Below are 24,733 nucleotides of genomic sequence, written 5' to 3' on the forward strand. Positions count from 1 at the left end.
AAGGTAAACTGAAAAATACTGTTTATCTTTTTTACAGTGCAAATATTTTTAATAAAAATAGTAATATAAATTGAGCTCCGTAAACTTTGTATTCTGTGTTGTAATTGAAATCAATATATTGGAAAATGTAGAAAAATATCAAAAAATATTTATAATACATTTAAATTGGTATTTTTATTGTTTAACAGTGCGATTAAAACTGTGATTAATTGTGATTAATTTTTTAAATCGAGTTAATTTTTGTTTTGAGTTGATCACTTGATTTAACTGTGATTAATTGACAGCTTTAATAAAGATCATAAAATCATAGAATATCAGGGTTGGAAAGGACCTCGGGAGGTCATCTAGTCCAACTCCCTGCTCAAAGCAGGACCAATCCCCAACTAGATCATCCCAGCCAGGGCTTTGTCAAGCCTGACCTTAAAAACCTCTAAGGAAGAAGATTCCACCACCTCCCTAGGTAACCCATTCCAGTACTTCACCACCCTCCTAGTGAAAAAGTTTTTCCTAATATCCAACCTAAACTTCCCCCACGGCAACTTGAGACCATTACTCCTCATTCTGTCGTCTGGTACCTCTGAGAACAGTCTAGATCCATCCTCTTTGGAACCCCCTTTCAGGTAGTTGAAAGCAGCTATCAAATCCCCCCTCATTCTTCTCTTCTGCAGACTAAATAATCCCAGTTCCCTCAGCCTCCCCTGCATAAATCAAGTGCTCCAGCCCCCTAATCATTTTTGTTGCCTTTCGCTGGACTTTTTCCAGTTTTTCCACATCCTTCTTGTAGTGTGGGGCCCAAAACTGGACATGATACTCTAGATGAGGCCTCACGAATGCCGAATAGAGGGGAATGATCCTGTCCCTCGATCTCCTGGCAATGCTCCTACTTATACAGCCCAAAATGTCGTTCGCTTTCTTGGCAAAAAGGGCAGAGTGTTGACTCATATCCAGTTTCTCATCCACTGTAACCCCTAGGTCCTTTTCTGCAGACCTGATGCCTAGCCGCTCGGTCCCTAGTCTGTAGCAGTGCATGGGATTCTTCCGTCCTAAGTGCAGGACTCTGCACTTTTCTTTGTTGAACCTCATCAGATTTCTTTTGGCCCAATCCTCTAATTTGTCTAGATCCCTCTGTATCCTATCCCTACCTTCCAGTGTATCTACCACTCCTCCCAGTTTCGTGTCATCTGCAAACTTGTCGAGGGTGCAATCCACGCCATCCTCCAGATCATTAATGAAGATATTGTACAAAACTGGCCCCAGGACCGACCATTGGAGCATTCCGCTTGATACCAGCTGCCAACTAGACATGGAGCCATTGATCACTATTCATTGAGCCTGACGATCTAGCCAGCTTTCTATCCACCTTATAGTCCATTCATCCAGCCCATACTTCTTTAACTTGCTGGCAAGAATACTGTGGGAGACCATATCAAAAGCTTTGCTAATGTCAAGGAATAACATGTCTACTGCTTTCCCCTAATCCACAGAGCCAGTTATCTCGTCATAGAAGGCAATTAGGTTAGTCAGGCATGACTTGCCCTTGGTGAATCCATGCTGACTGTTCCTGATCACTTTCCTCTCCTCTAAGTGCTTCAGAATTGATTCCTTGAGGACCTGCTCCATGATTTTTCCAGGGACTGAGGTGAGGCTGACTGACCTGTAGTTCCCCGGATCCTCCTTCTTCCCTTTTTTAAAGATGGGCATTACATTAGCCTTTTTCCAGTCATCCGGGACCTCCCCCGATCGTCATGAGTTTTCAAAGATAATGGCCAGTGGCTCTGCAATCACATCAGCCAACTCCTTTAGCACTCTCGGATGCAGCGCATCCGGCCCTATGGACTTGTGCTCATCTAGCTTTTCTAAATCATCCTGAACCACTTCTTTCTCCACAGAGAGCTGGTCACCTCCTCCCCATACTGTGCTGCCCAGTGCAGTAGTCTGGGAGCTGACCTTGTTTGTGAAGACAGAGGCAAAAAAAGTATTGAGTACATTAGCTTTTTGCACATGCTCTGTCATTAGGTTGCTTCCCTCATTCAGTAAAGGGCCAACAAACTCTCCTTGATCATCATCTTGTTGTTAACATACCTAAAGAAACTCTTCTTGTTACTCTTAACGTCCCTTGCTAGCTGCAACTCCAAGTGTGATTTTGCCTTCCTGATTTAGCTCCTGCATGCCCGAGCAATATTTTTATACTCCTCCCTGGTCATTTGTCCAATCTTGCACTTCTTGTAAGCTTCTTTTTTGTGTTTAAGATCAACAAGGATTTCACTGTTAAGCCAAGCTGGTCGCCTGCCATATATACTATTCTTTCTACACATGGGGATGGTTTGTTCCTGCAACCTCAGTAAGGATTCTTTAAAGTACAGCCAGCTCTCCTGGACTCATTTCCCCTTCATGTCATGCTGTAAGATCACATCACCGACCACTGAAATGCAGCCATCTGTGGGGTATAGTGTACATGTACATACTTCATGTCCCAAGCTGTTGGGTTATGTCATGGGTCAGTTTGATATATTGGGTAGTTTACATATAGTGTTAAGTTTGGGCAGATGGTCATTGCTGTAAGTATATAATCAAGACCATGTGCACATGGAGTTAAAAACTGCGTAGAGATTGTGGATAATATATATGTTGTTCTTCGAGTGCTGGTTTCTACGTGTATTCCACTGTGGGTGTGCACATGTGCTCCATGCTCCTAGACTTGGAGGTTTCTTGCAAGCAGTGTCTGTTGGTCCACGTGTGTGCCTTTGCCTTCCTTGTGCTTCCAACAGAAGGCATAAAGGGCTGGAATGGCCCAAATGTCTCTCCATTTCCTTTTTGCCACTGCATGGCCTGGATCAGAACCTCCAGTATCTGGACCTTTCCTTTGATTTCTCTAATCTGTAAATATTTCAAAGTTTGCCTTAATGCCATTTGTATATAGTTCTTTATGGTTGCCTTTCAGCAGAGTTTTCCAATTAGATAGATTCCCCCACCTTGGGGATACCCCCCCATTCACCGTTATGGGTATTGGACTGTGCCCAAGTCTCCAGCCTTCAAAATTGTCTCTTACCCCCTTTTCTTCTTGGTCAGCAATGACCACCAGTGCTATTTGCACTATCTCAGAAAGGCACATGTTACGGCTAGCCATACCCGTGAGGCAAGGAAACTCCAGCCTAGAAAATACCCAGGAGAAAAGCATCAAGCATCCTTGTCATAAATATAAAGGGAAGGGTAACCACCTTTCTGTATACAGTGCTATAAAGTCCCTCCTGGCCAGAGGCAACATCCTGTTACCAGTAAAGGGTTAAGAAACTCAGCTAAGCTGGCTGGCACCTGACCCAAAGGACCAATAATTGAACAAGATACTTCCAAATCTTGCGTTTTTTTTTTTTTTCCTAACTCTCCAGTATAGCTAGAGTTAAGCACAAGAAAGCAGGAAAATTACTATCGGTGAAGCAGCTAATAGACTAGAGCTGGCCAGATTCGAAGCTGAAGAGAAACAAAAAGAGCATGATAGATAGATGGCCTTAAGGCACTTGGAGGTGGAGGCAAAAAAAAGTCAGGGTGGAGGCAGAGGAAGCTGCCCACAAGAGAGCTATGGAGGAGAAAGATAAACTAATCTGCCTTGCCTGGTTTACCTATATTGGTTGCAATGTTGGAGACTTGGATTAGGAAGTGTTGGAGAAGATGGATTTCTGTCTGGCCTCTCTCAGTCCCAAGAGAGAACAAACACGTAAACAAAGAGCACAAACAAAACCCTTTCCACCCCCACCCCCCCGCCCCCAATATTTGAAAGTATCTTGTTCCCTTATTGGTCCTTTGGGTCAGGTGCCAGCCAGGTTAGCTGAGCTTCTTAACCCTTTACTGGTAACAGGATGTTGCCTCTGGCCAGGAGGGATTTTATAGCACTGTATACAGAAAGGTAGTTACCCTTCCCTTTATATTTATGACAATCCTAAACCTGAAGTGCTTCATCTCATGGCCTGTTTTTTGATTGGGCATCAACATTAGAATGTTTCTGCTCTGAAGCCATACAAACCATCCTTAATAATAGCAGAGCTGACTCCAGTAGAAAATGCTCCTCAGCAAAGTGGAAGCGTTGTTTCATCTGGGCACAGCAAAATCATATATCTCCTGAGTCAGCAGACACTACTCTCATTTTGGACTATTTTCTTTCAACAGCTGGGCTTTCCCTCAGTTCTATATAAGTCCACTTGGCAACAATCCGTGCATGCCATCCATCAGTTTTTACTCACCCATTTACTAGCAGATTCTTAAAAGGCCTAATCAGAATGTTCCCACCAGTAAGGAAACTACTGATCATTGGGACTTAAATCTTGTACTTTTGGCACTCACTAAGCCTCATTAGTTACATGTTCCATGTCTCACTTATCAATGAAAGTTGTATTCCTTGTGGCCATCACTTAAACCAAAATAGTGGGTGAGCTGGGAGCATTAATGGCAGATCCACCATACATTAAATTCCATAAGGACAAAATCTGTACGACTACATCTGAAATTCACCCCAAAGTAGTTTCGGCATTTCTCATAAAGCAATCAGTCCACTTACTTGCATTTTTTCTGAAACTGCATGCATCAGAAGAAGATATTTCACTCTCTCGATATACAATGAGCTCTCTCCTTTTACCTGCAAAGGACAAAACCAATGAAAAATCACCTAGATTGTTTTTCAGTATAACAGAATGAGTCCAAAGTCAACCTGTATCCTCTGAGAAGATCTCTAGGTGGATCTTGGTTTGTATCCTGCTTTGTTGCCAGTTATTGCATCTAGGGAGAGGGCTCATTTTGCAAGAGTTGTATGGCTTCAGGAAGTACCTTTACTGGATATTAGCAGAGCCACTAAGTGGAGTTCCAGCCACGTGTTCATGAGACATTATGCTCTAGTGCAGAATTCATCTGCTGACTCATCCTGTGGGACAGCGGTTCTCCAAATGGTTCTGCCATCTGCATCCTCACATCCTGCTCCTACTTGAGTACTGCTTCTCAGTCACCCACAGTGAAATACACACAGGTACCAGCGCTCAAACAAGAGGAAGTTACTTACCTTGTGGGAACTGGAGGTTCTTTTGTGGTCTCTGGGTGTATTCCACTACCCACCCTCCTCCCCCTCTGCTTCAGCTCTTTACTGGATTTGGGATAGAGTGGGAACTGAGGAGATGGTCGGTCAGCTCTGTCCCTTTATGCCTTCAGTTGGAAGCACGAAGAAGGCAAGGGCGCACACGTGGACCAACAGACACTGACTCCAGGCGCATGGAGGGCATTCACACACTCACAGTGTGGACTGCAGATAGGGACCACACATCTTGAAGAACCTTCAATTACCACAAGGTAACTTCCGCTTTTGACTGTTCAGGAGTAGATTTAAGCCTGTGCTTAAAATTAAGCACACGGTTAAGTGGTCTGCTGAATCAGGCTTTATAGATGTTATGGAACTTTTTCAGATCCTCATACTTTCCCAAAGTATATTATGTGTTTTATGAAGCTACTACAGTGCTTTTTCCAAAAGATAGCTGAGTCTACAACCACATTTTTCCAAGGTGATGATGAGGTGTTAATAGTAAATGAAATTATTTTATAGGATATTAAATTTTGTCAGCATGTAAATCTTCACTTAATGTACTGAAGTCTAGTTAGCTGTCTTTGGTGCCATCTAGTGTTTTTTATTTTAATATACAAAGTGTATAGTTAAGGAATTTTAGAGGCAAGCTGTTTGTTTTATTGCATTTCTACAAGGCAATAGCAATCTTAATCCCTTGACTTTCTGTTGTCTGTTTACAAAATTTGTAAAAAGGGAAGCTCTAATTAATTCTACAATTCTTAAACTCAGTCATACTTGATCTTGCATACTGTATGAGTTACAACATTATCTCCTCTTTGAGAATGTTTTAACATTTTGTAAGGACTTGCAGAGCCTTGTAATATCTTTTCTGCAACTGTGTAGTTTGTGAAGTCTTGCACATGCTTTTCATTGTTGTCACTTTGGGTTACCTGTCCTGATAAGCAGGTCCCTGTGGCCACCTTTCATGCGTAAAAGCTTTATTTTGGTTATAAAATCCTTATCTAAGCTTTGGTAGAGAGATGAGGATCTAAAATGACAGCCATGTAGTGCCACAGGATATTGAAAAAGTCTGCAGTTAAACCCAGTTTCTACAATTGACAGTGCTATATCATACCAGAATAAGTTAAATATCCCTTTCTCACATATAATTATGTTGGTATTTCTGATATACCCCAAATACAACCAAGTACAAACTTAAGAGTCGGTTACATTCATCTATAAAAAAGTAGTAATCTGCTATTCCTTATTCGACTGTTATTTTACTCCATCCTTTCTCTATTGTTATCTGTTCATGAGGAAAGGTCTGAGGATAAAGTGTCATCCTTAACACTTAACCATCCTTGCTATTTTAAATTTGTCATATTTTGTCACTTCATATTTTTAAATAGTAGAGCCAAAGTTCCCCCGAAATGTTCATGAAGAGTTAATTATAGATTGTAACCAATACTCAGAAATTATTTCCATCTGTTGTGTAAACATGTACTGATATAACTTTATAAAAACATCCAGTAGATTTAAGTGGCTTATTCAGAGCACCTTAGGTCTACTAAGCTATTACTTACATCTTCGATATCTGTGAAAACGGCTGGAATGACAACCCTGGAAACTGATGACCTGGTTTAATCCTCAAAATAGGTTTTTTTAAACACTACGGGCAGCAGCAGTAGAAATTTCATACCACTGTCCTGGAGAACCCTGCATCAACTCTGACTTGGAGAAAGCGCTTTTCAGGCCAAAATGGTTGTTAAATCTTCTTGGTCATTCAATCCTTGGTTCCTTCAGAGACTGACAATTAGTGGTAGTGAGGCTTTTATGCTGTGCTAGGTATTAGGTAGCAACCACCCGGTAAACCTCTGTAAGATGGTAATGACTTTCAGTCACTATTTCCCATTTGAACTGGTGACATGGAAATTAATGACTTTATTTCCTGTTGCCAGGCTTATTGTTGTTACTCAGTTGTTCCAGCATAATAATTTTTTAAATTAAAAATGTTAAAATAAAGTTTTAAACAAAGTTTAAAACAGATTCTTCAGCCAGTAAGAGCAGCTGCAGAAGCAGCCAAAGCTGGGGCCCTTTGGACATTCAGGGAACTTCCTATGGTTTTGACAGGACTTTCTCCGCCATGTGCTGATTGGCTGTTTTTTCCAACCATCTCCTTCCCTCACAATCTGTTCACCAGAGCTTCACCACACCTGGACCTCTTAACCTCTTCTCTACCCTGTTCCCTTCACTCCCCCTTCCCTTTGGTGTCTCATCTCCATTCATTTTTCTTTCCATTTAGCTTATCAACTCCTAACTAAATCCATCAAATAAATATACTGTAGAACCAAGATGACATTTGCTGCCATCACATCGTTCCCTCTGCATGTGAGTTATACTTCTTCTCCCACCCTGTGTCTGTCTTGTCTGCTTAGACTGTAAGCTCTTCAGGGCAGGGACAGTCTGTTACTCTGTGTTTATACAGCCTTGCACAAAGGGACCCCATTTTTCATCGGTCCTTAGGCACTGTCGTAATAAACATGATTAATGTATGTGTATATATATATGTTTGGATGTTTTACACTGATTAGACTGTTTCCAGTTATATTAGGTTTAAAGGTTCAAATATTAGGTACTGCTATTAATATTGCTCTGGCAAATTAATAAGCCTCACCTTAACTGCAGAGGCTAATCTGGATACGAGAGGAAAATCTTGTTTGCAACATTTACAAGAATAAATAGCACTACATCTACACTCATAGTGTAAATTTGGATCAAAAAGAGTGAAGAGGGAATAGTGAATCTGGCTACTTTGGGCTCACCCAGAATGTACATTACCTTAATGAACAATGTAGTTAATTTATCTACGTTCTACATAGATAAGCTTTTCTTTTTCCTTCTTTATATGTATTGCAATAATGTCTAAGGACCAATCAAGAAGCAGCACCCCATTGTGCTAGGCGCTGTACAAACACAGAACAAAAAGACAGTTCCTGACCCAAAGAGCATACATTCTAAGTAACTTAGGGTATGTCTGAACTACGAAATTGGGTCAATTTTATACAGTCAATTGTGTATGTCCACACTAAGCACATTAAGTCAGTTGAGTGTGTCCTCAGTACCGTGGCTACCATCGACTTATGGAGCAGTGCACTATGGGTAGCTATCCCACAGTTCCCGCAGTCTCCACGGCCTGTTGGAATTCTGGGTTAAGCTCCCAATGCCTGATGGGGCAAAAACATTGTCGAGGGTGGTTTTGGGTACATGTCGTTAGTCTCCCCTCCCTCGGTGAGAGGAATGGCAGACAATCGTTTTGCACCTTTTTTCCTGGGTTACCCATGCAGACGCCATACCACAGCAAGCATGGAGCCCGCTCAGCTCACTGTTGCTGTTGTGAGCATTGTAAACACCTCGCGCATTATCTTGGAGTATGTGCAGAACCTGGCTAAGAGACGCCAGCACGAGGACGAATGTGGACATGGACACAGACATTCCTGAAAGCATGGGCTGTGGCAATTGGGACATTATGGCGGCAGTGGGGCTGGTTGATACAGTGAAACGCTGATTCTGGGCCCGGGAAACAAGCACAGACTGGTGGGACCACATAGAGTTGCAGGTCTGGGATGATTCACAGTGGCTGCGAAACTTTCGCATGCCAAGGCCACTTTCCTTGAACTTTGAGTTGCTTTCTCCCACCCTGAAGTGCAGGAATACGAAGATAAGAGCTGCCCTGACAGTTGAGAAGCGAGTGGTGATAGCCCTCTGGAAGCTTGCAACGCCTGACTGCTACTGGATCAATTTGGAGTGGGCAAGTCTACTGTGGGGACTGCTGTGGTCCAAGTAGCCAGTGCAATCACTGACATTCTGCTATCAAGGGTAGTGACTATGGGAAATGTGCAGGTCATAGTGGATGGCTTTGCTGCAATGGGGTTCCCTAACTGTGGTGGGGCAATAGACAGAACGCATATCCCTATCTTGGCACCGGACCACCTTGCCAACCAGTATATAAACTGCAAGGGTTACTTCTCAATGGTGCTGCAAGCACTGGTGGATCACATCGGACGTTTCACTGACATCAACGTGGGATGGCCGGGAAAGGTGCATGACGCTCACATCTTTAGGAACTCCAGGCTGTTCGAGCAGTTGCAAGAAGGGACTTACTTCCCAGACCAGAAAATGACTGTTGGGGATGTTGAAATGCCAATAGTTATCCTTGGGGACCCAGCCTACCCCTTGCTCTCATAGCTCATGAAGCTGTACATAGGCAGCCTGGACAGTAGGAGCAGTTCAACTATAGGCTGAACAAGTGCAGAATGGTGGTAGAATGTGCCTTTGGATGTTTAAAAGCTCGCTGGTGCTGTTTGCTGACTAGGTTAAACCTCAGTGCAACCAACATTCCTATTGTCATTGCTGCTTGCTGTGTGCTCCATAATATCTGTGAGAGTAAGGGGGAGACGTTTATGGCAGGATGGGAGGTTGAGGCAAATCGCTTGGTGGCCGATTTTGAGCAGCCAGACACCAGGGTGATTAGAAGAGCACAGCTAAGCATGCTGTGCATCAGAGAGGCTTTGAAACCCCCCCCCCCCCCCGCATTCTTGGGCATCTGGGTGAGGAGGATATGGAACTTGGGGAGGAGGGCAGGTGATTATACAATGGATGCAGTGGGGGGACTGTGCTCTTGTTGGCTTTCCTGCGGCTCCAACAGACACTTCATCATGTCCGTTTGCTCCCCCATTAGCCTCAACATCGCCTCCTGCCTCTGCTTTTCACACTCACTTAATGCTTTCCTGGCCTCTGCCACTGAATGCCTCCATGCATTAAGCTGTGCCCTATCAGTGCGGGAGGACTGCATAAGCTCAGAAAACGTGTTAGCCAAGCACAAACAACCCAGCATGAATGGGGTCTTTTTATTGTTCTCTTACAAAAATTTCCCTGTTTCAACCAGGTGACCATGAATGATATCACTCTCCTGAGGCTAACACAGAAAGATAAAGACCGAATGTTGCTTGAATGCAACCAAAACCCAGGACCATTTGCTGCCATGCTTTGTGCTGCAATGATTCCAGACTACTTGCTACTGGCTTGGCGTCGTAAAGTGTCCTACCGTTGAGGACGAAATAAGGCAGGCCTCCCCAGAAACCTTCTGCAAAGGCTTTCAGAGTACCTCGAGGAGGGCTCCATCCCCAGACATGTTAACAGACTTTTCCAGTAGCTGTACTGGCCGCAGATGCATCCCAATTCTTCAGGGCAAATCAAACATTAAACACTATTGCTTTTAAACCCTGTACTGTAGTTACAAATGTGCACTCACCAGAGCTGCCTTCTCCGGCTTCAGGGTCAGGGATCCCGTCTTGGGAAGGTATTGGCTCCAGGGTGATGAAAAGGTCCTGGCTGCTGGGGAGAATGGATTCACCGCTTGCCTCCTGCGCATTCTCCTCCTCCTCCTCCACAAAATCCTCCTCCCTGTTGCGTGAGACTTCCCCTTGCAGGTGTCCATGTACAGTGGTGGGGTAGTGGTAGGGTCCCCCCTAGAATGCCATGCAGCTCATCATAGAAGTGGCATGTATGGGGCTCTGATCCGGAGTGACCGTTTGCCTCCTTTGTCTTTTGGTAGGCTTGCCTGAGCTCCTTAACTTTCACGCGGCACTGCTGTGTGTCCCTGTTGTAGCCTCTCTCCACCATGCCCTGTGCGATTTTGGTATATATATTAGCATTTCTTCTTTTTGATCGGAGTTTGGCCTGCACAGATTCTTCTCCCCATACAGCAACCAGATCCAGTGTCTCCCTTTCGGTCCATGCTGGAGCTCGTTTGTGATTCTGGGGGGACTGCATGGTTACCTGTGCTGCTGAGCTTGCCACGCTGACCAAACACGAAATGAAATTCAAAATTTCCCAGAGCTTTTCCTGTGTACTTGGCTAGTGCATCGGAGTTCAAAGTGCTGTCCAGAGTGGTCACATTGGAGCGGCCAATACCATCTAATTGTGTCTGCACTGCCCCAAATTCGACCCAGCAAGGTTGATTTTAGCGCTCCTCCCCTCGCCGGGGAGGAGTACAGAAGTCGATTTTAAGAGCCCTTTAGGTCGACGGAACAGGGTTGGTTGTGTAGACGCATTCATTTTAAAGGCCACCTTATGCGGCTAAATTCAACCTAACCCCGTAGTGTAGACCAGGGCTTAGTTGAGAAGGAAAAAATCTTTAGGTAACCTGTAGACAAAATTATTTCAGTGGGAGTTAACTTTAGCTTCTTATTTTTACCACCAGGAGGAACACTATTAAAATATTCTTATCTGTATACTGGCACGCTCTGTCTAATGCTGTTGCTGTAAATTTTCCATATATTTGGGAATACCGCAAATTGTTGAAGGCAGAGGAATAAAGATGCTATTATGGAATGTAGGTTACACTTAAGAAAATTTTTAAAAAGAAAACAAGTGAAGTACTTTTATTTAAAAAAAACAAAGGTTTAGAATTTTTTTTGTCCTCAAGAAATATTTGTTTTCTTTACATTTGCGCTAGAATTTATGTCTAAATCACAATTATATGGGTTAGTACTATGGCTGCAACACATTGCAATGTTAGCAGGAGGCTCAGAATTGGAATGAGATGAACTTCTGAAACTGGAGATTTGCTTACTTTAGAGTAGTTCATCTTCAGATGACAGGGTGATAGGATCGCTAACAAAAACTCTGTCAGCCCATGCTAGCCTTTTACTAGATAAGTGTTAGAATGTAACACGATTGCCTATATTCTGCTATCATAGCTGGGAGGAAAGTTAACATGGTGGCAGTCATAAAGGATAAAGGGGCTGGTCCATAAAGATGTGGCTCAGTACTCTATTGAGCGAGACACTGTACAAACACAGAACGTAGTTCTGTGGGCAGAATATTATTTGTTTTCTTCTTCCATTTATAAATACAATTTCTTTTTTTGAAAACTTAACTTTGTTTTACTTTGTTATATGCAGCACCATACCCATTATCTGTGCCTAACAAATAATATTTTTCTCTTCTCAGGAAAAAACATGTTCGCAAAACAGTCCCTTATGTTGACTTGTATAGCTCTAATGAATGCTATTTGGCTCCCTCATTCGGGATTGTTCTGTGGTGACTATTCCTGAACTCAAATTAGGTTATGCCATGACATAGGCAAAATAGGCATATTTGACTGATTTATATTTTCCCCAAGGAGGACTAAAAATCAAAGGATAGTATTAGCATTTAAAAAGAAATGCTTGAAATTAGAGTCTTTGCATTAACAGGTATTTTTCTGAATAATCAACAAGAAGCATATTTGATTTCTTAGATTTTCTTTGGATAGTAGATTTTACCAATGTAATGGAACTTAATGCACAGTACACCATGTTATTCTTTAAATTGCTGTGATGTTCACATATTCTAAATCTGACTTCAGAAAAGGAGTAGGATTTCCTAATAGTGTTTTCAAATATTTGTATTCCATATGGATTTTATGATTCATAAACTGGATTATCATCAGTTCCCTGTTTTACATTCCTGGCACATTACTGCCACTGATTGAAAATGCTATTGTAGCCCTTGCTGGAATTAGTTCTTTTCTACAGTGTTGAAGCATCTGCTCAGCAGATATATTTCTACAAAGTATCAACATGTTTTCTTCTTGCCCTTTTATCATGAGAAGCGGTTAAAAAATACATACAAATAAGCCAAGTTGGCCCTTCTTTTTTTGAGGTGGACTCTTTAAACAGTTCTCAAGGACCCTCTAACTCTCAAACTTAACTTAATCCTGTCACACACTATACACAAAATTGGACTTGGAATTTAGGGGAGGATAATCAACATACCTGTTTGAGGTCTATTGCAAGGCCAACTTAGTAGACATGACACTTGTTTGAAAACAACAATATTTTATAGTTTCTCAATTTAAACATGGCAGAGGTCTACAAAAATTAAAGGTAATTGAAAAAAAGTCAGCGGAAGTTGCAAAATTAATAAAATAAGGCACCTAAACGAATAACTTTTGACTTGTTCATTTAAATGTTTTGCTGCAAATAATTCCTAATAAATATTTGTTTGCAGGAAGAAGACGAGCTGGACTCTCACACCATGGTGAAAACTAATTCAGAGAGTGCTGGCACAATGAGGGCCACAAGCACAATGAGTGAAAGTGCCCAGACAATGATTGAACATAACAGTACCATGTTAGAATCAGACTTAGGGACTATGGTGATAAATAGCGATGATGATGATGATGATGAAGAAGAAGATGGGACCATGAAAAGTATGTTAATTATTTATTTCCTCTTTTGATTAAGAATTATTTTTCCATATTGCACAAGGGTGTACAGCATTATGGTATCAATATTTAAACACCTGTATATACTGCTTTTATGTAGTCCTTATAAACTGTATCTTGTTTTTTCTCTCATGTCCCATGTTTGTTTGGATGAATTTCTTTAAATTAAACTGAAATGTAGTAATTATGAGCCAAAGCTAATTAATAAGATCCTGATCCTCAAATTGGATCCATGCAGAAGAATTCTCTGTTCCTGTGTATGGGCCCGTTGACTTCAAAGGGACTTTGTATGGGTGCTGCAGTCTATCTGCACAGATCCAGTTACAGGATTGGGGCAGGCTTTTTTTCGTGTTGTACATCCAGAAAATATTGGGGCCAATTAGCGTATTTTATTTAAGTATTGTCATCTTTCATTGACAGACAGATTCCCCAGTTGACTTCAAAGGGCTTTGGACCGCCCCCTAAAAGAGTAGAAAAACTGAAAAATTAGTAGTTTTTTTTTAAGAGAGCAAAATTTTAAAATATGATACAATCTTTGTAATCTGCACTTGTTAAACAGTGACTTCATGACACATTCTGATACCCTTACTCATGTTGTGTATCACCTTCACTCCACAAGAACATCTGTAGAGGGACTACTTGTTTAATAAGATACAATTCAACCTGAGTAGAGTATCCGAAACCATCCATAAGTACGTGAATCTGTGAGGTGCTGAGCACTTTTACCTTCCAGTATCTTCAGACATATATTAAATGACTTCGCTAGCAGTTGAAGTTGCTCAGCATCTTGCAGGTGGAATTCCACACTTCTAAGGTTTGGATTCTACTGTGGCAGAATGCAAGGAATCATTTATAGTGGGCAAAAACCTTGTGTTAAGTCTAAAAAATAAAGCGAGAGTCTGGTAAACTGAAAGGAATGATAAGGTAACAAATGAACAATTGAAAGAGCGTAGAGTGTTTTATGTTAAATGTGAATTTGGATGTATATTGGAAAAACTTCTGTTGTGACTTATGCAAGCTTGGTTTGAAATTCAAGGCAGGATTACATTTTATTTATTTGTGGTGTAGCCTATAGTAGACTGGAGATTATTTTTCTCTTCAAATGTAAGATAATAAACAATCCTATTGATGAGTGATGAGTTTCGGTAAGAGGATTAACCCCATAAAACATTTAGTACATGTTTTAATTTGTTCTGATGATGAAACAGTATTTGCTTTATAAACTATGAGAATAATAGGGAGGCTTAGTGGAAGCAGTCCTGAACTAATTAAATTTAACATGTTTTGGAACAGAGTAGTAATAAGTATAAAGGTACCAGATAATAAAAAAAAAGCAAATTTAAGGGAGCAAAGGAAAATCCTGAGTAAATTCTTGTGGATAGAAATGTTACAAAGTAAGGATTCTTTTCAAGAAAAGATTGATATGCGGCCTTCCAAACCTTTTAAGACTCAGAAATCCATGCATGCAGATGATCAGCCTGCCAAAAGGACAGGTCAGCGTGGTGTGCAAAGCCAAAAACACCACCCAAGATCTGTGCTGGGAATTGTGGAGCTATTTGGGGAATGAGAGTTTATATAAATCTCATATGTGCTGCAATTCCTAATCCATGCTCAAATCCTTTCTCTACTGTTGGAGACATGCAGCCTGCAACAGTTACTGCAATCCTAGTTATTAAGTAATCCCAGTAGCAAGCTGTGATGGCCTAAGCTTACCTTTCAGTTGGCAAGAAGGATTCTTAACTCCACTGGTAGCTTCCTCTTCTTCAACAGTCTTTTTTAGGCTTCTGTGTTCTTCCTGAGCCTCTGATCACTAGCTTTTAAAGGACAAAGGGGGGAATAGAATCTCTGGGACAATATGATTATTCTTCTTCTCCTTGGGTGACAGCTTTGTTTTGGGATCGCTAGCCAACAAGCAGCAGCTCTGGACTTCATGGTCCCCTGCCCTGGCTAACTGCAGTGCAGTGTTATTCCTATGTCACTTTGTCTGTGTCTCTTACCCCTACCTCAGCCCATCCAGAGAAAGGTAAGACTTGGGAGACTGCTCAGTGCCAATAAGGAGATTACTTAGCTACTTTCAAAGAGGAGCTTCTTACTAGGAATAGGGTCAGCTGTGTTGTTTGGGAAGAATGCAGATCCTCTGCAACTTTCACTCTCTTGGAAAGAAATGTGGACTGGAGGGAGCCTTAAGAATGTAAATGATGTTCAGAGGTTTCTGCGGGATGCCATAATTAATGTACAACAGACTTCCATTAAAAAAAGTGAGAAATAAAAGTCTAATGGGGCTTTATGAGGGGCTGTTCAAGGGTTTTCTAGGAAAGAAATTATACATGAAAAAGAGAATAGGCACGACTGGAATATACAGAGTTGGCGTCAAATTGTGTACAGCCCCTGTGTGCATTTGTAAGGGAGGGAAAGGGCACAAGGAGCCCTTTTCTCTTAGTGATGGTCCCTATTGTATTCCACTTTGGGTTACGCATGTGCCTGGAGTGAGAGAATTTGAAAGTAGTGTCCAAGTATGTGCCCTGGCTCGCCTTGTGCTTCTGTCCGAGGTGATAAAGGCAGGGTGGGTCAATCACCTTTTCAGTTCCTTCTCACCATCACATGGTTGGAAACTTTAGGATCCTCAGCTATGATGTCATTCTGAAAAACAATATTAATTCAGTTATAAATAGTTCATAGTTCTTTTAATAGTTCTTATTAACTTGTATAGATGTAATCGTTTTAATAGTTTTAGTACCTTTTAGAATTAGATTAGGCTACGGGGAATTCCCCCCACAACCCAGTACCCCATGCGGGTACTGTACTTTGTCCAGAACTCCACGCTTCAAACTCTGCGTCTCCTGCCCATGATCCTTCTTGGTTCGCAACAACTATCAACGCAACCTCTATTCCCTGGGGGAAGCTCACATTGCAGCTCAGTGCAGTAGTTGCCAACCCTTCCTCCAATCTTACCTAAGAAGGGTAGGCACTTTGCTTCTATGAGCTACAGCTCACTTCATCGCATGCATCCGATGAAATCAGCTGTAGCTCACAAAAGCTTATGCTCAAATAAATGTGTTAGTCGCTAAGGTGCCACAAGTACTCCTTTTCTTTTTGTGGATACAGACTAACATGGCTGCTACTCTGAAGCCTGTCACTTTGCTTCTGTAAGTATTTCATGGAGATGGCCATGAGATCCCAAATGGACCCAGGCCGGGGAACCCCACCTGTACATCAGCCTGAATCAGCAAGGAGTGAGCCACCTGCTGCAAAGTCTGACTCTGGTGCCAGAGAATCCACAGACACCACAGCGGGGCCTAGTTGGGAAGCATTCTCATAAGCATGGGATTAAGTCTTCCTCTATGTCCACTTCACATCAAAGAAATCAGATGTGCCTGCAAGCAAATCCACCAGCTCAGTCCATGAGGACTTAGTATGTCCTAAGTTCCATAGGCCTTGATAAGAAAGCACAGAAACATGGGTCTCCGCTGGCTCCAGACAGTGCTCTGTTGGTATCACCACCCCCAGCTCCTCATAAGACCTGGGTCCCTCTAGTGCCGGTAAAGACTGACCACTGCCAGATACCATCATCTTTGCTGGCCTGAACAGAAAAAGTCTCCCTTACACCTGGAAGGTCTAGATCCATAGCCACACCACAGGACATTTTTGCTTTCCTGAATCCAGAATCCCCTGCTCCTTCGGGACCCTCTGTTTCTGTAGAATTCACATCTCCTCTGAGAAACCTGCCTATGGGACGGAGCTTATGGGCTCCCCTTTCCTCTCCCATTCACAACTCAGACCTCTCCAGTGGCACCAGCGGTACTGCCATTGGAAACTGAGTCAGGCTTTTCCTCCTCAAGAGATTCAGAACTCTCAGAGGAACTGCTTCTCCTGTACTGTCCTTACTCATTTCCCAGGAAACCCACACAGCCCTAGAATCAACTGCGACTTCACCTGACTCTGAGACACTTTTACCCCATACCTTGGGGACCCTTATGATCAGCTGCTGGCCTATTGGGGACCCTGGGACTAGCATCCCCCTTCAAAATCTATTCGATACACCAGGGAGGTGCCACCTGCCTCTTCTTCAAACGAATCATCAAATTTGCCCCCAGGTCCAATAGAGGAATAGTAGTACTACACTCCAATTCTGGAAATTCCTTTGAAACCAGCCACATTACCATTGCCATCGCCTGATGAAGTGGTGACCTCAGTATCCCCTCTCCCCCCCGATGACTTCGGCAATTCCTGGACCGGCAGAGTCATTGGGGAACTTCAGATGCCACTAGAGAAGATTCAGGACTCCTAACACAAGTGCGTGGACATCTTCCATGCCTCTGGACTTAATGAGAATAGCCCACCTGGTCAATGAGGCTGTGTCAGGGTTTGACTCACCGCTGTGACACCTCCTGCTGGCTCTCCTGGGAATTAGCTTAGTTCGCCAGCACGCCCTCACTTGGTGACATCTCGCCAGTATCATGTCTGCTATAGGAAGTGCGTTGTCCCAAAGAACACAGCATCGTATTCAAAGCCCCCTCACAGAGGCCATACTGGAGTTGGCTAGGACCGTGTGGCACACCCCTGCCACCTGTACCCCAACCCCCAAAGGAGTGGAGAGGCATTATTATGTGCTGGCTAAGAATTCAGAATTCCTGTTCTCTCACCCAGTTCCCAACTTGGTGGTGTTTCTGGCCACTTCAGAAAGGTCCAGGCAACAATGTCTCAGATCTACTCCCACAGACAAGGATTGTAAACACTTAGATCTACTGGTCCTCCAGACTTCATTTCAGGATAGCTAATTATCAAGCAGTTGGCTTACTTCAGGAAATCATATTATGCCAAGTTTGACAAATTCGCCAACAGCCTCCCACGACAGGACTTTCCTCTGTCAGGAAATGAGTAAGGGAAGTCAGTAGCCAGAACCACCCTCTAATCTATATAAGAACGGCCATACAGGGTCAGACCAATGGTTCATCTAGCCCAGTGTCCTGTCTTCCTACAATGGCCAATGCCAGGTGCTTCAGAGGGAAAGAACAGAAGAGGCAATCATCAAGTCATCCACTCCCAGATTCTGGTGAACAGAGGCTAGGGACACTCAGAACGTGATGTTGCATCCCTGCCCATCCTGGCTAATAGCCGTTCTCGATGAACTTATCTAGTTCTTTTTTGATCTCTGCTATAGTTTTGTCCTTCACAACATCCCTTGGCAAAGAGTGCCACAGGTTGACTGTGTGTTGTGTGAAGAAGTACTTCCTTTTGTTTGTTTTAAACCTTGCTGTCTATTAATTTCATTGTGTGACCCCTAGTTCTTGTATTATGTGAAGGAATAAATAACATTTCCTTATTCACTTTCTCCACATCAGTCAAGATTTTATAGACCTCCAAGATCTCTTTCTTGAGTGGTAACAGCAAATTTAGACCCCATCATTTTGTATGTATAGTTGGAATAATATTTTCCAATGTGCATTACTTTCCATTTATCAACATAGAATTCCATCTACCATTTTGTTGCCCAGACATCCAGTTTTGTGAGATCCCTTTGTAACTCTTCTCAGTCTTTTGGACTTCACTATCTTGAGTAATTTTGTATCATCTGCAAATTTTGCCACCTCTCTGTTTACCTGTTTTTCCATATCATTTATGAATATGTTGAACAGTAGTGGTCCTACTACAGACCTCTGGGGGACACCACTATTTACATCTCTCCATTCTGAAAACTGACCATTTATTCCTACTCTTTGTTTCCTATCTTTTAACCAGTTACCAATCCATGAGAGGACCTTTCCTCTTATTCCATGACTGCTTACTTTGCTAAGAGCCTTTGGTGAGGGATCTTGTCAAAGGCTTTCTGAAAGTCTATGTACTTTATATCCACTGGATCACCTGGTCCACTTATTTGTTGACCCTGTCAAAGAATTTGAATAGATAGGTTAGGAATGATTTCCCTTTACAAAAACCATGTTGACTCTTCCCCAACAAATCATGTTCATCTGTATGTCTGATAATTCTGTTCTTTACTATAGTTTCAACTGATTTGCCTGGTACTGAAGTTAGGTTAACTGGCCTGTAATTGCTGGGATCGCCCCTGGAACCTTTTTTAAAAATTGGTGTCATATTAGCTATTCTCTATCATCTGGTATAGAGGCTGATTTAAGTGACAGGTTACATACCACAGTTCTGTAATTTCATTTTTGAGTTCATTCAGAACTCTTGGGTGAATACCTTCTGGTGCTGGTGACTAGTTACTGTTTAATTTATCAATTTGTTCCAAAACTTCCTCTTATGACACCTGAATCTGGGACAGTTCCTCAGATTTGTCACCTAAAAAGAATGGTTCAGGTGTGGGAATCTCCCTCACATTCTCTGTAGTGAAGACTGATGCAAAGACTTCATTTTATTTCTCCGCATTGGCGTTTTCTTTCTTGAGTGCTCCTTTAGCACTTCTATTGTCCAGGGGCCCCACTGGTTGTTCAGCCGGCTTCCTGCTTCTGATGTACTTGAAAAAAAATTGCTATTAGTTCTTGAATCTTTGGCTAGTTGCTCTTCAAATTCTTTTTTGGTCTGCCTAATGATACTTTTACAGTAGACTTGCCAGAGTTTATGCTCAGTTATATTTTCCTCAGTAGGAATTAACTTCCTATTTTTAAAGGATGCCTTTTTGCCTCTGACTGCTTCTTTTGCTTTGTTGTTTAGTCCTGGTGGCACTTTTTTGGTCCTCTTACTATGTTTTTAATTTGCGGTATACATTTAACTCTATTATGGTGGTTTTTTTTTTTAAAGTTTCCATACAGCTGCAATCAATGCGGCCAATACTTCCTCTAGAGCTGCCACAACCGCTAGTGTGATGCAAAGGCAGTCCTGGCTCCATGCCTCAGGGTTCCCCAGGGAGGACTGGAATACCATCCTGGACCTCCTCTTTGATGAATTTCACCTCTTTATTCAGAAAATAGGTGAGTCCCTACACACCCTGAGGGACTCTGGGGCTACCCTTTGATCGCTGAGTATATACACACCTGCCCCTAAGAGGAAGTTCCATCACCAGTCCACTTCATCGAGATATAGGACATGACACTTCTACTATCAGAGATGCAATGAACCACTGTGTAAGGAGCAGACGTCTCAAAAGTCCCACTTCCATCTATTCTCTTCACTGGCCTCAATATTCCAATCTCAGCCCCTGACCCAGTGGTATTTTTGACACAAGCTCGAGAGCCATGAATCACTAAGCCCAACACCTCCTGACCCAATATTCCATGCAGGGGTTGTCTAGCACTCTTTTTTTTTTTTTTGACACCTGCAGTGTGATAACAGCAGACAAGTGGGTGTTGAATGTCGTCCACCCTCACTATACAATCGCAGCACTATCTCCTCCAAAAAAAACCTCCCCATCTCCCTGCAGGGACCACTCTCACAACAGTATTCTCACTCAAGAGGTGAATTCTTTACTGCAGTGAGGAGCAATAGAACATTATTAGGGGACAAGCTTTTATTCAATCTACTTCCTCATTCCCAAGAAGAAGGGCTGGTGGACACTAATCCTTGACCTCCATCACCTCTTCCACATTATTTGCAAGCTCAAATTTTGCGTGGTCAGGTTGGCAGCGATAATTCCATCTTTAGGAAGGGGCACGTAGTTCGCGGCTCTTAATATGAAGGATGCTTACTTTCACATTGATATTTATCCTGCCCATAGACAATTTCACAGGTTTATGGTGGCCTTTGACCATTTCCGATACAGAGTACTACCCTTTGGGATAGCTACCGCCCCCAGAGCTTTTACCAAGGTATTTTCATTAGTAGCAGCTCATGTCGGGCATCATGGACACCTCATTTTCCCGCACCTGCAGGACTGGCTCCTTCCTGCCAAATCTCACCAAGAAGCCTATATATCAACCTCTATGATGCTCTGTCTCCTTTCCTTACTATGAGTCAGCGTAAACATAAAAAAAAAAAATCTGTTCTTACCGCTGCACGATCTTTGGACTTCATCAGGGTAACCTTGAATTCTGTCACTACTTGGGTGAACTTTCCCACAGACAGGTTCCAGTCCATGAACAATATCATAGTTCACATCGCCAGCAACCCTCAGGTAATGGTCAAGACATGTCTGTCGCTACTTGGCCACATGACTCCACCTTCGCTGCCTTCAAGCGTGGCTACAGTTGGTTTACTCCCCAAGCCATCATTCCATGGGCCTCATGTTGATGGTTCCTGCGAAGGTACTGTCCTCTCTGCTGTGGTGGACAAATCCTCATCATGTATGCATGGGGGGTCCCTTTCCCCCTCCTTGTCGGACAAGACCATCATTAATGACATGCCCTTACTAGATTGGGGCACCATAAGGAATGTGGACATCTTAAGAGTCCAGAATGCACATCAATGTCCTTAAATTACAGGCAGTAAGGAAGGCGAGTCCTTTCCTCCATTCATCTGCTCTCAACACATCCTGATAATGTCAGACAACACTACGATGGCCTTCTACATCAATAAGCAAGGGGGAGCAAGGTTGGCCTTCCTTTGTGCAGAAGCAGTCCACCTCTGGAACTGGTGTATCAGAAATTGGATCACCCTATCAGCAGCCTACCTTTTGGGGACACAGAATGTTCTCACAGACACTTTGCAATCGACGACAAGTGGGAACTTCATGATACAGTGCTACACGACATTTTCAGATGATGAGGCACCCCAACCAGAGATCTATTCACTTCCCTGGTCAACAATAAGTGTGCCAAGTATAGTTCCAGAGGCGCCCTAGCTTATCGCGTTCCCTCCACTGAAGCTTCTGCCATGAGTGTTACACAAGATCCAGCAGGACAGGGTGACAGTCACCTTGATCTTCCCGTTCTGGCCCAGACCGTTCTGGTCCCCAATCTGCCTGTGCATGTTGTCTCACCCACCAATTACTGTCCCAATATTTCCCAATCTACTGACCCAATGCAATGACAGGATGCAATCTATGACCGCTGTACCTTCAGGTATGGTATTTGGATGGGCATCATACTGAGAAAGTGCATGCTCCTCAGCCATGTGAGACATCCTCTCCAACAGCAGAGAGGACTCGACTAGGAGATAGGTTTCAGAGGGGTAGCTATGTTAGTCTGTATTAGCAAAAACAATGAGGAGTCCTTGTCTTAGTCTTAGAGACTAACAAATTTATTTGGGCATAAGCTTCCGTGGGCTATAATCCACTTTGTCAGATGCATGGAGTGAAAAATACAGTAGGTAGGTATAAATATACAGCACATGAAAAGACGGGAGTTGCCTTACCAAGTGGGGGTTCAGTGCTAACGAGGCCAATTCAATCAGAGTGGACGTGGCCCATTCCCAACAGTTGACAAGAAGGTATGAGTATCAATAGAGGGAAAATTACTTTTTGTAGTGACCCAGCCACTCCCCGTCTTAATTCAGGCCTAATTTGATGGTTTCAAGTTTGCAAATTAATTCCAGTTCGAGAAACTGCAGAACAATGATACTATCTTTCCAGTCTTCTGGCGCTTCTTGTTCTATCACCCATATTTCATGAGAGTTTTATTAGCTTCTAAGTCAGAAGCTGTCAACCCCAGGAGCTTTCCCCTGTTTGAGGTCTTTGATGTCTGCTTTAATTTCATTGGGTGTTGTCATAAATATAAAGGGAAGGGTAAACCCCTTTGAAATCCCTCCTGGCCAGGGGAAAGCTCCTCTCACCTGTAAAGGGTTAAGAAGCTAAAGGTAACCTCGCTGGTACCTGACCAAAATGACCAATGAGGAGACAAGATACTTTCAAAAGCTGGGAGGAGGGAGAGAAACAAAGGGTCTGTGTCTGTCTGTATGCTGTTTCTTGCCAGGGACAGAACAGGAATGGAGTCTTAGAACTTTTAGTAAGTAATCTAGCTAGGTATGTGTTAGATTATGATTTCTTTAAATGGCTGAGAAAAGCATTGTGCTGAATAGAATAACTATTTCTGTCTGTGCATCTTTTTTGTAACTTAAGGTTTTGCCTAGAGGGGTTCTCTATGTTTTTGAATCTAATTACCCTGTAAGATATCTACCATCCTGATTTTACAGGGGGGATTTCTTTATTTCTATTTACTTCTATTTTTTATTAAAAGTCTTCTTGTAAAAACTGAATGCTTTTTCATTGTTCTCAGATCCAAGGGTTTGGGTCTGTGGTCACCTATGCAAATTGGTGAGGCTTTTTATCCAACATTTCCCAGGAAAGGGGGGGTGCAAGTGTTGGGAGGATTGTTCATTGCCCTTAAGATCCAAGGGTCTGGGTCTGTAGTCACCTAGGCAAATTGGTGAGGCTTTTTACCAAACCTTGTCCAGGAATTGGGGTGCAAGGTTTTGGGAAGTATTTTGGGGGGAAGGACGCGTCCAAACAGCTCTTCCCCAGTAACCAGTATTAGTTTGGTGGTGGTAGCGGCCATTCCAAGGATAACGGGTGTAATATTTTGTACCTTGGGGAAGTTTTGACCTAAGCTGGTAAAGATAAGCTTAGGAGGTTTTTCATGCAGGTCCCCACATCTGTACCCTAGAGTTCAGAGTGGGGGAGGAACCTTGACATGGTGGCACAGTGGTGGGATTAACCTGAAATCATTTTGAGATCCAGTTGAGATTTTTTTGAACTAGAAATACAGATTTTAAAAAGGAAATTTTTTTTTTCCTTTGAAAAGGAGTCCAGAAAGCAGTTGAAACTGAAAGCTGAAACTGTGGCCAAGCAGAGACAAAAGGGGATTATCTTGTGAATTGCAGGTTTTCTTTGCCTGGAGGCAGGGTACTTAACTCCTGCAGGGAAATTCACAGTCTTCCAACCCAGAGGTTTTTTTTTCTTTTCTTCCTAAAAGTAAATAGGGGGTGTGTGTTCTACCCATTTGCTTTTTCTTTGGGCTGGGTAAGCAGGTTTCCAAGTAGTTGGAGGTTTTTTGCTTTGATTTGGGCCCAGAGCAGAGACAAGGGAATTGTCTTTTTCTGTAGGCTGACAATCACTATCAGAGAATAGGTATTCTATTCCAGCACAGCAAAATTTTACAGCCAAGTTTTGTTTGTTTATTTCTAAACCTCGGGTGTAAAGTTAGTTAAAAACAGAGAGGTTAGAATGACCAAATCCTCAGCTCGACTACAGCTGGAATTAGCCAAATTTCAGGCTGAGGAAAAACAAAGGGAACATGAAAGACAGATAGAACTCATGCGGCTGAAAATGGAAGCAAGGGACAAAGAAATGGAAGCAAGGGCCAAAGAATTGGAGGAGAAGGAAAAAGAGAGGAAGCATGTGGAGGAGGTGGAGAAGATAAAGGCTCAGCGGAATATCCCAACGAACCCTAGCAATCCTTCTCCAAGCACCACTTCCCATCCCAGAAAGTTCCCCACCTACAAGGCAGGTGATGATACTGAGGCCTTCTTAGAAAACTTCGAAAGAGCCTGCCTTGGGTACAACATCTCTACTGACCAATACATGGTAGAGCTGA

At 42.7% G+C, this 24,733-nt stretch overlaps 1 protein-coding gene across 4 annotated transcripts in view; it reads left to right on the forward strand.

Annotated features, from left to right (window-relative positions):
- STK3 (serine/threonine kinase 3) overlaps positions 1-24,733 on the forward strand; it is a 297,076-nt gene that overhangs the window by 138,303 nt on the left and 134,040 nt on the right. For all 4 annotated transcript variants that reach the window (XM_048841337.2, XM_075125031.1, XM_048841341.2 and 1 more), the window contains one exon: positions 13,094-13,295. In XM_048841337.2, coding sequence (XP_048697294.1) covers positions 13,094-13,295 — 202 coding nt within the window. The remainder of the gene's footprint in view (positions 1-13,093; positions 13,296-24,733) is intronic.

Source organism: Caretta caretta, chromosome 2 (genome assembly GCF_965140235.1).
Source record: "Caretta caretta isolate rCarCar2 chromosome 2, rCarCar1.hap1, whole genome shotgun sequence".
Lineage (NCBI taxonomy): Eukaryota > Metazoa > Chordata > Testudines > Cheloniidae > Caretta > Caretta caretta.